Here is an 11,549-nt window from a genome sequence, read left to right as displayed (position 1 = left end):
GGGCGGGCGCCTGCTGACCCAGGGTCACGCGGTGGCCGACCGCGGCAGGCCCGTACGCGCCAGGTGCATGTCCAGCCTTACACTCTTCTCTCCCGCACGCTGGGAAAGCCGAGCAGGACAACATAACAATAATATGGACGTTACACCAGATCCTTACAGCAACCAGTACCTGCAACGGTTATTAACCTCAATAAGCGACGGCAGCCGAGCACAGCTGGACGTGATGCTGCGCCGCACTGCACCGTGCACCAACACTGCACACCGGTCGCTGAGAGTCCCCAAAACTCTGCCGTCAGTCCTGCCAACATAGAGGGACCGCCGTCCATTAACCAGTCCTTAAGAAAATCAGCAAAAACAAAATGATCTTATCAGCTGTCAGACATTGCCCACAAAGCCAGCCCATCAGCACCGATCTGCCCATCAGGTCACGGGCCAGCGATACCAGCTGCGCTTCGATTCCCATTAAATAAGCATCACAGATGACAATGAGTTGTCTGCGCCAACGACCCATGCCAATCCCCGCCAATTTCACTTCGCCAACTCCACCGCAGCTTTGACAGCAGCAAACGCAGCACATAATCAGATGTGCTTTCAGGACGTCGGCTTTACAACTGCAAACTTTGAGAAATCCTTGACGTCCATACGGCAAAAAGACGCCAAACACGAGAAACTGGCAAGGTCCTCTGCCGCCCGCGGCTAGGGGCAGGCGCGGATCTTTGCAACCTTGTCGGGATCAGGTGTCAAACCTTCACCGGACGCCACGTTGCCAAGAAAGGTGACTTTGTCACGGAAAACTGCACCTGAAAACAACACTGTTCTTCAACACTTGAAACAGGGTCCACTTCTGGGACTCCGTAAGGTTAGAATGCTGCAAATCCACATGACTGTCAAAATCAACTGACTGTAGCGACTCGGGCGGTGCAGGACTTTTTGGCCCCTCTGAAAATTCTGCCCCCAAAATGCGCGAGCACGTCACGGCTGAGAACAGTCGCACGGCTGGAAGTGATGCCACGAACCACAATTGGCACGAATGTATCAGCAACTTCAACGATACTTCGGACGACTTCCACATCAGGCTGGTCACACATGCGTTCTACAATTGCCTGACTCTTGTAGTCACAGCTGCGAGCAAAACCAGTGACAATCATCTCACAACCGGGTGGAATCGTAGTATTCTTTCCCAAGACGAGACGACTCACAGACGTAACCTCGGTTGAGGCCGCTCTCACAGACTCCGGTGGGGACAGCTCCATACACTTCCATCATAAACCAATCACTCATGGCTGAAAATTCTGCAGAAAGTGGACTCTCAAATACACGAAACCTCCGCGCTCTCGGAAACAAACAATAGGATTGCCCGTTGTACAGTTCCCAGCTGAATAGAAAGCACGGTCCTCCAAAGCACATAAAGAGGGCCTTGAGACGCAGTTTTTGTAATTTTTCTCAAGGTTGCAAAGATCTGTGCCTGGCCCGAGCCGCGGATGGCGAAAGAGCTTACCAGTTTGTTATGTGTGGCGTCTTTTTGCAGTACATTTGTCACTGATTTCTCCGAACTTGCCGTCTTTGTTAGTCGACTATGACAGCTGATATCGACAACCATTACCGGAGCTCTGTGAGCGTTGCAGCTCTCCTAACACGCACGTCCCCGCGGTCTCGTGCATCAATGGGAGGGCCGCGATCGTCCGAGCCGTCGGAGATGGCCTCCATTGACTTTCTGACGAATTTATCCACAACAGCTCGGGGTAATAAACATCTGTTTGTGTGTAAAGACCACTTCACTCGACAACGACACTTTTGCGACGTTTTTGCCCTGCCAGACATGTCTGCAACTACAGTTGCCACTTTGCTGGTTGATGGCCTGTTTGCCCCCTTCGGCTGCCCCAGGTATTTGCATTCCGACTGTGACAACTTTCATAGTCAGGTGATGTCTGAGATGTGCAGATAAATGGACATAAAAAGACCACCACAGCCTGTGGTCATTCTTAGGTTGATGGAAAATGTGAGCGCATGATGAGAACCATTTTGGACATGCTCTCCAAATACCTGGATGATAACCATGACGAGTGGAGTGTGCACTTGCCAACGTAGATGATGGGATATCGTTCGCAGGTGCACAAATCGTTAAGCTACAGCCCTTTCTTCCTCATGTTCGAACGTGGCCCTAAACTGTCGATTAACGCCGAGCTCGATGTACCTCGTGTGGGTCTGCGCAAAGCGTATCACTTTGCTATTAACAGGTCCGATGAGAGCAGCACCAGAAACAAACGGTTATACGAGCGTAAACTGAACGAGTTTACTTACCAGTCAGGTGAAGTAGTGTCTCGGTTCAAGCGCGTCGCCAGGCGAGGCGAGTACTAAAAGCTCATTCAGGCATGGAAGCGCGCTGTTGTGGCCAACGTAGGCGATCTCAATTACAGGGTCCGGCTTGAGGACGGTAGTAAACTGTTGCTGGTACACCGCAGCAGGCAAAAATCCCGTCCTGTCCCCCCTGAGCTGCCGTGACGTCTGAGTTAAATGAGTGTGAACCTGTCGCTGGTCCCAGATCGGCGGAGCTGCAAAACAACGAGTCTGTCGAATTTTCCGACGTTGTCTCCTTACTGCTGGAAGCAGATGAGATGAAGGCCGTGGGTTCCACTGACCGTTACTGTGACCTCGAGTCGGCCTTCGAGCACATACCTGTCTCGTGTCATGACTAGGTCGGGAATGCCACGGGCGCGGTACCTCCAGCTCCTAGGCCTCGCGTGTTGCAGCGCGCCGGGCGCTGGCCTGATCAGTATGGATATTGAGTCGTGTTCACCGGGACCTGATTTAGATGGTGTATGCTCTTTTTGGTCGGTGTACTTTAGTCAGTTTGCTTTTTATCTGTTTAAAGGTGTACTTAGTTCTTATCTGTTTAAAGGTATATGATACTGTTGAAATCCGTGCTTCTAATAGCAGCGTTAGTTATAAAAAGTGATGCCAGTTTGTTTGGGCAATCGCACGTTTGATGATGTAACCGCCTTTGCTGCTGTGAAACCTTGCCGTGGAGTTGGTGAAGTAAAATCGGCTGGAGATTGGCATGGGTCTTTGGTGCAGACAACTCATTGTCGTCTGTGATCCTTGTTCGATGGGGGATCAAAGCGCAGCTGGTATCGCTGGCCCGTGATCTGGTGGGCAGATCGGTGCTGATGGGCTGGTTTTGTGGGCAATGTTTGAGGGCTGAGAATATCATTTTGTTTTCGCTGGTTTCTCATGCTTATCTTTGTTTTCTAGCGTCAACGAATCGTCACTGACAATTTAATTTCTACGTCCCAGGGACCGGCGCATAATCGGCGGTCCCTCCACGTTAGCGGGATTGACGGCAGAGTTTTGGGGAATCTCAGCGCCCGGTGTACGGTGTTGGTGCGCGGTGTCGGTGCGCGGTGTTGGTGCGCAGAGTGGTACGGCGCAGCATCGCGCGGCGAGCGATGTTCAGTTGCCGTCGCTTCTTGTGATCAACAATCGATGGTGTCACGTCGACATACTTATCATATTGTACTGTTCGGCTTCCTCTACCGTATAGGAGGAAAGAGTTGGCGCGCACGGGCCTGCCGCCGTCGGCTGCCGCATGACCCTGGGTCAGCAGGCGTCCGCCCGTGGCCGGCGGCGGCCGGTCATGTGACCGGGCGGCAAGGCTGGGACGGCGCTGGGCGCGCAGGGGAGGGGGATCGGGCGACCGTCGCTGGAGGAGTGTCGTGGCTCGCGCTGCACCGCAAATACAATATGGAGAAACGTAGGCTTTATATATTCATGGCACAAATGTGCAGGAACACCTAGTGTACTCTGCTGCGATGCTTGTCCCTAGACATGAACAATAGAACACCTGCGCCTCACGTTGAATCGCCAGCGCCGGCAGAAGGCTGGCAAGATGACGCTCAATGCACGAGTGAGTGAGCTCCTTCGTAGGGTGGTGGTCAACTCTCGCCTTACGGGAATAGTCTCGGAGTAATCCTAGTTTTGATAATGTTATGTAAGCATGATAACTCTCCCCTAGTTTGAAAAATAATCTCCGAACGCTTTAGAGCATGATACTGATTTTTGAGCCAGTGAGCTTACGTCATTTTAATCTATCTTGTAAAAAATTTGCTCCTTACCTCAGCGGTTCATAACCTGTGACCTCTTTCTGGTCTGGTCCGTTCTGGTCATGTCACTGACATTTTAATTATAACTGACGAAGTGCATTTATTTCTTGCAGGAAATAACACTCTGAACCGGTTTTGCACTCCAAACCAGTCAAAACACTTTGACGTGCCTGAAAATCGTATTGGTTGTTCTTGCAAGGTCGGACCATCCAGCGTCAATGTAACTGAACTCTGTTGTGACAGCATTTAATTTTTAGAAAGATACGATCTGAAGCTTAAAAGAAGCTTTCCACCTTTGCATGGGGTTTTAAACTGAAACAGCCATCTTGAAGATCATTTGATGCAGTTTACAGTCTTGCGCCCTTCGAGACCTAAGTCCCTTTATATTTTTAGCTACACGTCCACGAAAATGGGGAGAGTATTGCAAGGTCACTCAAAAAAGTATCCGTGACGTCATTATAACAGCATTAAAATCCAACCATTCCATTAGCCATACGGCGATCAAGGGAAAAACATATAATTGTTGAGCCGTTCATATCTGGCGTTCGTGAGCACGATTTCCAGACATAACGACCGTCAATTGGCTTTCAATCCATGTCGTGCAAGGTACAGTGACGTAATCAATGACGTATTGATGAACATATTAACTAAAGAGAAAAAGTGTGTTGTCTACACCAGTCTTTTCAACTTAAAAATATATGAATAGTCATAAGCGAGCTAATTTGAACACATCTGATGCTTGCTTTGATACAAGCATGGAACATTCCCTTTAATGACACGTATCTTGGAGCTTTGGAAGGTGTTTTTGGGGCCCCCCAGGGTAGGTAGAACATTGGCTAGCAGCAGCGTTCCCTTGGAGAATTTCTAGATCCGCCGCTGCTTGAACCTGTGACCATATCAGCTGTGCACTTCTTCATCCTTGCCCTCAAACCCACAATGTTGGCATTGTCTCTGATCCAGGTTGTATACGTTTTTGTCACAGCTCTATGGCCTTTTCCCAGCTTTAATGGGGCCGGAGGTCTATACCACCTTCAGATTTTTGTCAGTACCTCTCTGGGATGAGGTGCAATCACACCAAAACTTTTGGCAGCATTCATTACGGTTTTTTTAGACAAAAAATGCCTCCCTAGGCATTTTTTCTGTTCTGTTTTTTAAACTGTTTCTGTTCTGAGTAGACATTTCATAAGAAATTAAACTTTGTGGCAACCTCGTGTCGGAGCGGGCAGCGGTCGACATCCGATGCATCTGCCGATCACGGACGGCCGAACCACGCTGCTACATTCACCGGACCCGGCATCATAAATATTTACTGACAAAACGTAACATCATCTCAACACACGTATTTGAACATTGTCAAATCAAGATGAAATTGTCCGATTATCTTAAAAACTGGCTTCCGAGAAGCCCCTGTGCAGTCAAATATCGTCTACCGCGAATATCTTGTCGAAGAATACACATTGGTTTTTCACGCTGTTCTATCGCTACTCGCTCGAAAATGGCATGCAGTAGCGTCGACCCCCCCCCCCCCCCCCCCGTCTCCCTTCGTTCGCGTTACGAAAGGTGGCGAATTCAGGGGAAGTTCACTATTTCCAACCATCTATGCATCGCGAGGCAGAGGCCCGCCATCAGACGGAGAACCGTGTCAGCTGAAAAAGTGAAAGATATAAAGGCGGACATGCGCAGTCCTTTCACTCACATTAGGTGCCGGCATCTCACTCTGAACAGGTAGACACGCTGCTGAGGACGTGGAGCGGCGTCCGCGGGCGGCGCTAGTGCGGTGTCTGATACTATTTCGGAGGCGTGGCGCGCTCCATAGGCTCGGCGGCGACAGTGCGGTCCCGGTGTGCTCATCGCTGGCGATGGAGTCGACTGGCGTCACCGGCTGCAGGCCGTCTCTGCGACTGGTGACCTGCCGGCCGGTGACCCAGGTCCGCCAGGCCGCACCGGTCGACAGTGGTGCGAGTGACTCCGTGCGCCGCTGGGACTGCCAGCTGGCGGGGGAGTGACCGGGCCAGGGGCGCCGAGCTGGCGCCGGTCGCTGTGTGTGGCCTGGACTTGAGCGCCGCCAGTTACGCTGTAGACTCTCCTGATACTGAGGCGTCCCGGACCGCAGACTCCTGAGCCGACGCACCGTCGTCATGAACGGTTAACAGCCAGAAGGATAGCATCCACATCCTAGTCACAACTATTCGTTGCGTTTGGTGGTCGGCCACCGAAATTGTCGATTCATGCCTATCGCATCAAGAAATGGAGCGACTTAATGACGCACACTATGCTGATAACACCTTGCTAGCAGTTATAACGAGGATCCAGTCACCAAGATCCGTTTAATTACGTTGGCCGACGTTCAGTGCAATCACCAGCTTAGTCACTTATTAACAAAAAGTCGAGACAACTTCACAAGCTCAGTCGTATACGGTGCTTTACCTAGTACCAACTCCTTGAAAACATGGCGATATCAATACCTTTACATGTGTAATCGTCTTCGGCTTTCTGTATCTGGAGATGGTGTGAATTGATATTTGATCCATACACCATTCCAGATAATCAGTGCTATCATAATTTCCAAATTCAATGAGCAGTGGAAGGCGGGCGGCGTTTTTACATCGTGTTTGGTTCGATGTTATCCAGAACGCCCTCTGAGTCTCAGCCCTGAGGGGCGCGGGCTGATGGCAACGAACAAATGCGTAACATTGTGTAGGCGGCCATGGAGCATCCCACACGAATTCCGTGCTGTCAGCAGTCCATGATTCAGTAGCGGTTGTCCAAATGGTCACGCAAGCTTGCGCATTGAGGTGTTGGCATGCGTTTGGCACTAGCATCGCTGTAACTGTTATTGTTGCCGTTTCAGATTTCGCCATGAAGCTGATCGTCTGTATTGTGCTGGCTGTGTCAGCCATGGTGGCTGCCGACGAGGGCTTCTTTCCCCAGTCTGCCCAGTCAGCGCCCGATACCTACAGCAACTACAACTATAACAACTATTACGACTACCAGCCTCCCAAACAGACTGGGTAAGTCCGACTGCGTCGTTTGTACGTTCCGGTACACTGATGTAATGTGGCAAAAGTTCCAAAAAATGCAAATGACATCATGACTGTCCTCATAGAGGGTAGATGTGCCCTGATAAAATCCAAGTATGCTCTTCGACAGAAGCGTGCGGTGGATCGTGGCCATGGACAGTCGGCAGTCCTCCAGGATTTTGGATTAAGTTTGCCGGTCGGGATCACGGGGTCACGACCTCACCACGACGTTTCATGCACCATTTGGAAGTCGTTCTCACGTGGCACGGTTCCAGTGTTCGGACAATGACGTGTGGGTTGAAATGCATGCTACGACATTTAAATCTTGAATGATGTGAAATATTGGGCTCCGTGCCGTAAACAACTTGGTTGAGGTCAGAATGAAGTGACTACCGCGCTAAACTGCCGTATGAGAAGACATCGCGGAACTGAAGATCACTCTCGAACAATAGATTAACTTGCCTGGTTTGTTTCAGGTGGCTGGACCGCCTGTTCGGAGCTACCCGACGTCAGGGATTGGGGGGCCTCCTCGGAGGACTTGGTGGAATTGGAGCCGTCGGTGAGAAACCTCTGGCGTTTATTTACATGACGTCATGAGTGATACGGAAAGTTGTTATGCGTGCCCGGCACCTTTGAAAACGACATTTGAAACACTGTCTAGGTAGACTAGCTCTGTGCCGCGTGACGCTTGCGTGACGTGCCGCTACGCCGATGACAAGTTGATTTGGCAGTGATTGTGCCGATCTGAGGCCTCGTTGGTGCTAAGATTTCTGAACCATGCACGAGCCGTGACCGGCTCTCAACGCGGGTGAAGAGGCAGCTGGTTTTGCAGGCCTGTTCGAATAACAGACGGCTGCGTCGGTAACGCTGCTGTCGATGTTGCCAGGCCCCATCATCGGAGTGGTGGTCGCCGTCGTTGCTGTGATCGCGGTTGTGGCTGGCATCGGCTACGTCGTCACCACCATCAACTCATCCGGCCGAGGCCTGGACACGGACGAATGGGAGGTGAACCACTCGGTCTGGATGGACCAGCTGCAGCGGGACTTCGAGGACTCGTGGTCGACGCAGTAGGCCTGAGACGTACATCATTTGCAAACGTCGCAGTTGGCACGCGCGGAATCCATCGCGCGCCGCAGGCTGCGTAGCATGTCTCGATCTCGGGGAGACGTGTTCTGTTCTCCGAAAATTGCTCACTGAAGGGATCAGAAGCTCTAACTCGATTTGCCCTGCGGCCCATTAACATGCTCTCTAGTCAAGTCATTCAAGTTGAGATTGGGGCCGTGGAATCTGCACACACAGGATTTTGCAACGTTCCAGCCCACAAATATGCTACCGATTTTAGGCGGGCTGAAAAACGTGACCAGCCTTGCCCTATACAACTTCTGCTGGCTTATTTGCTATTTTTCTGAAAAGCTTGGCCCAATGGTTCAGAAAGCGGTCCTATCTAGCTACCATCATAGGTACCTTATCAAGATACATAGTAGAGTCGGTGTTGCTCACCTGTGTGTGACATCATAATTTGTTTAGCTCACCTCAAATAGAGTCGGTGTTGCTCACCTGTGTGTAACATCATGATTTGTTTAGCTCACCTCAAAACGCATATGCCGCCGCGTGCACTGAACGCACTACGCTGGTATAATCAAATTATTGGTATGCCACTGACGACGGATTGAAATTGTTTGCGTTGTCTTTCAGTCCTGTTTTTATGGTGAGCTGAGTTTTGCTAAAGCACCAGATGTCGTGAGTTTTGATGACCCATCTGGTTGTGCGACGTTGTTTTGTTATTTTGTGCTGTTGCGCGCTGTTGTTTGTTGCGTTGGAGATATGGCAAGCCTGTTACGTCTGTGTTGCTGATAAATGTGCTGACCATTACAATATGTGTCACGTTTCTGCAAGGCGTGGAGTCGATGGCCTGGTTAGACAGCCAATGGGCTAAATGAGGCAGCTTAAACCCTGCTACGAAACCATTGTTCTGTTATTACCGGAGGTGCATGGAGCAGCAACGCGAAATACATTCCCAACACTCACTTAAGCTGTTTCAATGCGCGAACAGCCGTTCATTTCTACATTTAAGAACCCGAATGTTGCGTTCAGCCGACAACCTGACAATCTAGCTGACAATTCAGCTGACAACCTGACAACCTGAGCTGACAGTTCAGCTGACAATCTGAAGCCTTCGGAGCAGTTTATCAAGAACGCCTCAAAACGGTCACTAGGCCGTCAGTCAGCTTCTCCCGGGGAGAGAAAGTGAAGTGATGTCATATTCATGGGGTGGAATCAGGGCCCAGGGGAGGTACGAAGAAAACGGTGTCAGGACTTTTAAGGTACTACGAAACAATACGCATCGGGACTGCGGACGTAGCACGCAGATAACCACGATTGCCATTCCAGCTATGGCGCGCTGTTCTCATCAATGTGTAATTCATGACCTTGGGTTTCCAACGTGTCTAGAGAGCCTCAGAGATGAATGTGACGTAGAATACTTTCTAACAGATTCTGCTGAACCGGCAAAACTCTTGCGTGCTGGAAACACAAGTATCTGAAATGTTGCAGAAAATTTGACTCTTGTCATCCCGCCGAACACTTAAGATAGTCCTGGATTTGCTGTCTTCAATATCGCGCAAAAAGTAGAACTTTGAAGACTGCCGATGTCTGCAGGCATGCTAAACATGCTGAGCAGAACGGATTGAGCGTAAAGCGCCGTGAGCGGTTAACACCCCCAAACATTCCACGTTTACCTGGAATTCGAAAATAAATTAATGCACAATGAGATACGCATAGCCGAACGATTCCGATAGTTATCCACACACCTTTCGTGCGCGTGACCTTCAAACTACTGCCCGAGTTAGGCCAGGCAATGTCTATTTGTCGTCTCTACCATTCGTGCTGACCAAACCTGTTCTAAATTCCTCTGCGCTCTGGACTGGGGCTGGTGACGAGACATCTTGTGAATTCCAGTGTATTGCTCTCGGGTTTATTGGTATTGGTAATCGACAAAGAGATTTGCCTTATTATCAGTGAGTCAAGGTGGCATTAAACCATGGCCGTCGCTGCATGGGAAGCAAATGAAACACAACATGCTTTGCCAGCTGGCTATAAGCAAGCCTCTAAGATAGGCCCGATGCACATCATAGACTTGTTTGTATTAGACATTACTTGCAGCAAAATCGATCATGCCACGTTGGATTCGGAATCAGGCCGTGCATCACTGAGTCACAGTCGAGGTAGGCTCATATTGGACTGAGCCACTCGGAGCCTGATTCGATATCAGGCCGTTCATCACTGAACCACAGTCGAAGTAGGCTCATATTGGACTGAGCCGCTAGGAGACTGATTCGGAATCAGGCCGTACATCACTGAACCACAGTCGAGGTAGGCTCATATTGGACTGAGCCACTCGGAGCCTGATTCGATATCAGGCCGTACATCGCTGAACCACAGTCGAGGTAGGCTCATATTGGACTGAGCCACTCGGAGCCTGATTCGGAATCGACTCCAGCACTGAGACAGGCCTACCACCTATTAGTGCGAGCGGCGTACGGCCGCTCGGGTCGGCGACCGCCGGGGCGACGCGGGCGAGCCACGCGACGGAAACGAGAGAGCTGTGGGACGGACTGCGCGGGCCTGGCGCATGACGCGCTCGGCCCGCGGGCGAGGGAACTGTGGAACAGACTGCAGTGGTCTGGTGCATGACGCGCTCGGCCCGCGGGCGAGGGAACTGTGGAACAGACTGCAGTGGTCTGGTGCATGAGGAGCTTAGCCCGCGAGCGAGAGAACTGTGGAACGGACCACTCCGGTCTGATGCATGACGAACTTGGCCCACAGACGAGACGGCTGTGGAACGGACCGCTCTGGTCTGGTGCATGACGAGCTTGGCCCGCAAGCGAGAAAACTATGGAACGAACCACTCTGGTCTGATGCATGACGAGCTTGGCCCACAGACGAGACGGCTGTGGAACGGACTGCACTGATCTGGTGCCTGGCGAACTTGGCCCACAGAAAAGACAGCTGTAGAACAAACTGCACTGGTCTGGTGTGACGAGCTTGGCCCACTTACGCGCCGGATTTGCCTCCGATCATTTATCTCGACTGCCAGCAGACGCGGCGCACCGCCGGCGTTCCTCCGACACGCCCCGCCGTCGGGAGACCGATTCACACCGACACGGTCCATCGCACGGCCAAGGTCTCCAAGGCCATCAATCCGGGCATCAACGCTGGCGATGGCGCGCGCGAACGATGACAGCGACAGCAGACGGCAGGAAAGGCGTCGGGCGACAGGAAAGGACGGGCTCAGGGACCGGGCAGGCTTCCGCTAGTTTTGTTGCAAGCGCCAGGACTGCCTCCGCATCTCGGACCGACGAGCCATGGTGCGGTGCCGCGCACGTGCGCCGACTGAATCCTGACGCGAATGTGAGCGTGACATCGCCCT

General features: G+C 51.5%; 1 protein-coding gene across 1 annotated transcript; it reads left to right on the top strand.

Annotated features, from left to right (window-relative positions):
- The first annotated feature begins 5,785 nt into the window (after positions 1–5,785).
- LOC119101115 (uncharacterized) lies at positions 5,786–9,010 on the top strand. The gene is made up of 4 exons (XM_037224387.1): positions 5,786–5,825; positions 6,952–7,111; positions 7,597–7,679; positions 8,007–9,010. Exons 2-4 carry the CDS (start codon positions 6,960–6,962, stop codon positions 8,189–8,191), a joined length of 420 nt encoding a protein of 139 aa, XP_037080282.1. The 5' UTR covers positions 5,786–5,825; positions 6,952–6,959; the 3' UTR covers positions 8,192–9,010.
- The last annotated feature ends 2,539 nt before the right edge of the window (positions 9,011–11,549 follow it).

Source organism: Pollicipes pollicipes, unplaced genomic scaffold, assembly GCF_011947565.3.
Source record: "Pollicipes pollicipes isolate AB1234 unplaced genomic scaffold, Ppol_2.1 Scaffold_4881;HRSCAF=5763_pilon_pilon_pilon, whole genome shotgun sequence".
Classification (NCBI taxonomy): Eukaryota; Metazoa; Arthropoda; class Thecostraca; order Pollicipedomorpha; family Pollicipedidae; genus Pollicipes; species Pollicipes pollicipes.
This window is presented reverse-complemented; position numbering and strand designations above follow the sequence as displayed.